The sequence below is a fragment of the Mustela nigripes genome, chromosome 1, assembly GCF_022355385.1.
Source record: "Mustela nigripes isolate SB6536 chromosome 1, MUSNIG.SB6536, whole genome shotgun sequence".
Classification (NCBI taxonomy): domain Eukaryota; kingdom Metazoa; phylum Chordata; class Mammalia; order Carnivora; family Mustelidae; genus Mustela; species Mustela nigripes.
Genome location: NC_081557.1, coordinates 214,475,296 through 214,481,295, shown reverse-complemented (window position 1 = coordinate 214,481,295; position 6,000 = coordinate 214,475,296). Strand labels below are relative to the sequence as shown.

The window sequence follows — 6,000 nt, the reverse complement described above, 5'->3', positions numbered from 1 at the left end:
AGATCATGTTCTGGATCTAGTCAACTATAATATATTAGAAATTTCCCAATCAAAAATTGTACTCTGTATGGATTTGGTGATACTGAGGCCTTCTAATCGGAATATCTGTTAATATGTAAACAATACAGTTTACCTCTGGTGTCCATGGCTTCAACTATAAATGCACCGAGAAGGTGCCTCGTTAGCGCAGTAGGTAGCACGTCAGTCTCATATAAATGCACCGAGAGCATGATGCTTTCAGTGCATTTGATAATTCGGCCTGCCCAGCATGAGGCTGGAGTGGGTGGAAGTCTGCTTTTCTCTCCGTCTGTTTCAATCCCTAGATAACTCTCATGGTATCACTAACTCTCCAGAGAGATGACAAATCTGGAATTTAAAGAAATGTATGCACGCATGTGTGTGTTTTTTTGTGTAATATAACCTCTCTACATGAGTAGACCATTTGGCCTGATGCTCAGAGAACTAGCCATCTGTTCAGTGCTGGAGGAAGTAAGCTGTTTTAGGCCCACCAGGAGGTAGTAAGTCTCCTTCCAGGTCTCCCTGAGGGCTTTTCAAGGGTGTTTCTGACACTAGACTCTTCCCCATACCTGCAGACTTTAAATCCTGGTACTCACCTAAGATGCCCTCCATGAGTCAGTACTCATAAATGAAAGTCCACTTTCCCTCTTGGTCATTTTTTGGAGGGAACACCAACACTGTATTTAGTAAAAGGACTACAAGAGCCAGCAGAGCCGAGGACAAATTGAGACCTTTGGTATCCTGACTTCTGGAAGAGGGCTTGGCCTCCTGGGGAGTAAAAATAGGAAGGTAATGGGAATCAGGGCTCCAGAAAAGTCAGTTAGGTGATGGGCTCTCAGGGAAGTGTGACATTTTCGAAGGGGTTGGAGCTTCAGCTTCTTATCCCTAAGACTCCCCGTTATAGCCCAGGGGAAAGTACTTAACCTCCTTTGGCCTTATTTTCATTTGAGACAAGATGATTCTGGGTGAATTTGTTTTGGAGAAACAGAGAAAAGAGGGGGATAAACCCAAGGAAAGGGAAGTCTTTCAGATCTTGTTGAGGTTCTACTTTGTATGATTTAGTATGATGATTATCCTGTTGGTAAGCCTTCACCTAGGGAACTGTCATTATTTAGATACTTATGCAGGATCTCTGAGGCTGAAGAAAGAAGTATATCAATACAGTTCACCCAGGTTGTTTTTTGGACCTGAGCAATGCCTGTTCAGGTGACTTGTCTCTCTTTTAGCATATGTAGAATCATATATATGGGTACAGACATACACATTTATCCATTTTATATATACCTGATCTTTATTCTCTCATATCTACCAGTCCAGGTCCTATATCACCTATAAGACCCAAGACTGGGCTCTTGTACAGTTTTGTAACTATTCTGGCTCATGGTAATCATTCCTTTTATATTCCTGTGGCATTTTCCCTTTATACCACACAGAGTAGCAATTTTGTCAATAACATTTGCTGATCATTTGTATGTAGCTGTTTAGTGCTCGGCACAGAATTATAGATTGCTTTGTTTTATTCTCTTTTTGTTTTATATATGTGTTATCTACAGCCCCAGCTAGCATGTAAGTTTCTTGATAAATACTGTTCTTTTTGTTTTGTGTCATTTTCTTTTCCTGTAGAGCTTTCATTGTTGAGGTTCCTCAGTGCTGAACTAACAAGAGGGTACTTCCTTGAACATAATGAGGCCAAGTATACAGAAAGAAGAGAAAGAGTATACACTTGTATGCGAATACCAAGAGAATTGGAAAAGGTACTATTTTTTTTTCTATTACAAGACATTATTTTGAAAGTTATGTTAACATGTTAATTATATGAAAGTAAATTGTCAACAGCTTGAGTTGAGTTTTTAAAATATTGGAAATAGGGGCGCCTGGGTAGCTCATCGGTTAAAGCCTCTGCTTTCGGCTCGGGTCTTGATCTCAGGGTCCTGGGATTGAGCCCTGCGTCGGGCTCTCTGCTCAGCAGGGAGCCTGCTTCCTCTCTCTCTCTCTCTCTGCCTGCCTCTCTGCCCACTTGTGATCTCTGTCTCTGTCAAATAAATAAATAAAATCTTTTAAAAAAAATTCAAAAGGGCGCCTGGGTGGCTCAGTGGGTTAAGCCGCTACCTTCGGCTCAGCTCATGATCTCAGGGTCTTGGGATCGAGTCCCACATCTGGCTCTCTGCTCAGCAGGGAGCCTGCTTCTCTCTCTCTCTCTCTCTCTCTCTCTCTCTCTCTGCCTGTCTCTCTGTCAAATAAAATAAACCTTTAAAACAAAATTCAAAAAAAATATTGGAAATAATATGATCATATGTAATTAAATATATTGGGAGTAGGAATTCCTATCCAGGAAGAGGCTTTAAAACTTGTATTTTAAGTGTAAGTAAGATCCAGTGTTTCTTAACTTTGCTGTTTGTTAAACTTACCATATTTCCACTTGTGTGCCAGCCAGGTCAGTTTTTTCAAGGAATTAATCTCTACCTACTCCTTTAGTTCTCATCAGTTTTATTGTACTAGGAGCAGTATATTTTCCATTCAGCATGACAAATTATTTAATTTCAACCCTTTTAAAGCTTTTAATTTCTCAGAAAGCCCTCCTATTTAAAAACACAAATGACAGTCTATTCAAAGAAAAAGACGATTCATTGCATCTTTGCCACAGAAAACCTCACATCCTAGGGACAGCGTATCCACAGCAGCACTGGATCTAAGCACACTTCCCATGGTTGTCTCAGTCTGGCAAGACCAGTCAGATAGGGCAGGAGGCCACTCTTTTCCCTCTGCATTGCTGAAGTTGGTACATCTGAGCAATTCCAAGATTTCTCACTAGAAAGGAAGAAATATTATTAAGAAATAATTCAGCTTTGGCTGAATTATCAGTATCAGAATCAGTATCAGAACACGGTTTTGTACTTTTATATTAACATAAAACTTTTAATAGTTTGATCAGTTCCTTAAAATCTTACTTTCTGTTGGAGTGGCTGTCAGAGGAGTTGCTGTTTAGCTCAGTCAGAGTGTTCTATGGTAACAAGAGGGGCGGGAGACATTGAGGAGTGAGGACCCAGTGGGTCGGGCTCATGGTCTTTTACTTCCAACAGTCCATCTGTGTGGTACAGGGGAGGGAGGCAGCTATAGAGGGACAGTTTGAAAAGTGTTGCTTCACATGGGTTCTTGACGGCAGGTTACCTGCTGCAGTTTTAGGGCGTTCTGTGTTAAGGGAGGGAGGGATGAGAGCAAACACGGACTGGAGAGAGAGCCGTCATGGCCGTGAGACAACGGTTGCCTGTGGTCGGGATCATTACCGGTGCTTAGTTATGATTGTGTGGCTGCTTCTCTAGGGAGGCTCTGGTTCCAATGAAGAGTCAAGGCCTGGTTGGTGAGAGGGAGGAGTGTGGGAGTGCTCTCAGCACCACTGCTCCCCCAGTGCAGCACCACCTCAATTTTCTATGTTGGAATTTATTTGAGAATTTGGCCAGGGATGGGGGGTAATGTTTCTTTTGCTTGCCAGTAATAATAATAGTATTATTAATTCTTATGTCTTTCTTAAACACATTAACTTATTTTCTGAGCTCACTTTTTCTTTCCAGTGATAAGCCAAGTAGAGAAGTGTGAGGATACACTGCAGAAGGAATTGGAGGGAGGTTGGCTGGGGCCTGTATCTTTGTACAGGACAGTGCCAGCCACAGTCAGCTTTTACCCACCTGGTCTCTTTGAGGGAAGATTTTTCTCTCACCTCTCTGGACAGTTGTGGATTCCCATTTTCCTCTGGAGAGTGCACAGAGATTTGCCTTCAGTCCTCAGCCAAACTGTGGACGCACCCAGGGGATTTCTTCAAAGCAAGAGGTGTGTGTCTGGCCCCTTTTACTACCCCTTATGTGGCAGAAATGATGAACAGCAGCCACAGCCCTCATGATGGTGAGCTCGTCAGAGGCTGGGTCAATACACACATCCTTCTGTTGTCTGTACCAACCACACTGACATGCTAAGCAGTTCCTTAGTAGATTTTTCACAGAAACTTGTGAGCATTTCAAGTTTGTTATTGTGAGTGTTCTCTTCTAGGGAAGATGCCTGCAAGTCTTGATAAGACGTCAGTATAAACCAAACTGTTTTTCAAACCATGCTGTATTGGGTGCCTGGGTGGCTAGGTGGGTTGAAGCCTCTACCTTTGGCTCAGGTCATGATCCCAGGGTTCTAGGATCGAGCTCCGCACTGGGTTCTCTGCTCAGTGGGGAGCCTGCTTCCTCCTCTCTCTCTGCCTGCCTCTCTGCCTACTTGTGATTGCTGTCTGTCAAATAAAAAAAAATCTTTAAAAAAAAAAAAAACCGGGGCACCTTGATGGCTTAGTGGGTTAAGCCTCTGCCTTCAGCCCAGGTCATGATCTCAGGGTCCTGGGATCGAGCCGCATCGGGCTCTCTACTCGGCAGGGAGCCTGCTTCTGCCTCTCTCTCTCTCTCTCTCTCTCTCTGCCTACTTGTGATCTCTCTTTCTGTGTCAAATAAATTAATAAAATCTTAAAAAAAAAAAATGCTGTATTAAGGGACCACTGATGGGATGAGTAACCAATGAGGTAGGTTGCTGTCAATTAGGATTTTTTTTTTTCCAAAGAAAAAAATGGAAAATTATCAGAGTGCATTGCATGTACAAGAGGAAGCTTTTAGTCATAAAGCTTTGGTTTTATTTGTTTGTATTTAAGAGGTATAACGTCAGAAAAGTTGAATTAACAGTGCTCATGCATAATTGTAATAATTTTCTAATCCTGTTTCCTATTACAGAGGCTTTTGCTTTGGGCCTGTTTAGGGAAATTTAATTTATTCTCTTAGAACAATCACTTCAGAAGCTTTATTGCTTAAAATGTACAGAAAGGTGGCGCATTTTTCAGTTTAGAGCGATTTCTTCTTACTGTCTCAGAGTAAGTGAAATGTAGAGGAAAGCAGAGTTCGATTTCAGTTTAATTACAGGTGTAAATATCTCCTAACAGGGTGAGTTCCCCCTGGTGTCTCCCAGACCTTTATGTGGTGAGTAGGGTTTCACTAGGCTTTTATTATAAGAGTTGGGGGGCTATCTAGATGTTCATGTCAGTAAATTTGCTGTCTGATTGATAATACCTAATATATTAATACCTTTCCCTGATGTAGAATATAACATACTTTTAATGTAAAACGCTGTATTCTTTTTTTTCTTGTTTTTTGGTAAATGCTATGATATTTTCATGTAGCCTTTTCAGGAGGAGAAACTTGACGATTAAAGAGCACTTTGCTTCTACAAAGGTTGCACAAGCTATAAAACACATAATTAGTGTTTATACTTTCAGGTCAAGAAAGTGGTCATCTGAGTATCTTTTAATGTAAAAAAAATTCCAGAATTTTTGTGTAATTTTCTCAGTGGTAAAACATATACTTGGCATTCAAAACAGGTAAATTGCTTATATATTCAAAATAGTATTTCCAGTACTACTAGTGCCAGAGGAAATACCATTATTTAGAGGAAATACTGTTATTTGGAGAAAATAATAGTATTTCCTCTGCCACTTTTTTCACATTTGAACTTCTCATTCTGATGTGAAGGGATAAAATTTTGGAGTGTTTTTTTGACCTTGGGGAGCATTTCTTTTTTTCCGTCACAAATCCCTTTCTGCCTGCACCCACATCCCCCTTGGGTTCTCTTCCTGGATCTGTTACTCACTGTGTGTGATCTGTGTGGGGGCTGTATTGTTTTCTTTGTACAGCAGAGGATTCTGAACTACACTTTCTCTGCAGTCTAAACAGAGACACAGGATAGTGCAGTGGTCAAGGGCATGAACTCTAAAGCCATTCTGCCCAGATTTGCACCTCCACTCCACCATTTATTAGCTGCAAGGCCTTGAGCCGTTCACTTCTTTCCATTTGCCTTAGTTTTTTCATCTGTATGTTAATTATGGGGTGAGCCCTTTATAAATGTTTTAAAATATTTTATAGTCATCACCTCAGCAATTTGGGGAATGCCCTGCCCTAGGAGAACAAG

General features: G+C 41.2%; 1 protein-coding gene across 2 annotated transcripts in view; it reads left to right on the top strand.

Moving 5' to 3' along the window:
• Positions 1-6,000, top strand: part of TAPT1 (transmembrane anterior posterior transformation 1) — a 58,578-nt gene that overhangs the window by 10,957 nt on the left and 41,621 nt on the right. The window contains exon 2 of one of the 2 annotated variants that reach the window (XM_059381344.1): positions 1,642-1,772. The exons of the other annotated variant lie outside the window; for it this stretch is intronic. Coding sequence (XP_059237327.1) covers positions 1,642-1,772 — 131 coding nt within the window. The remainder of the gene's footprint in view (positions 1-1,641; positions 1,773-6,000) is intronic. 2 annotated transcript variants of the gene reach the window in all.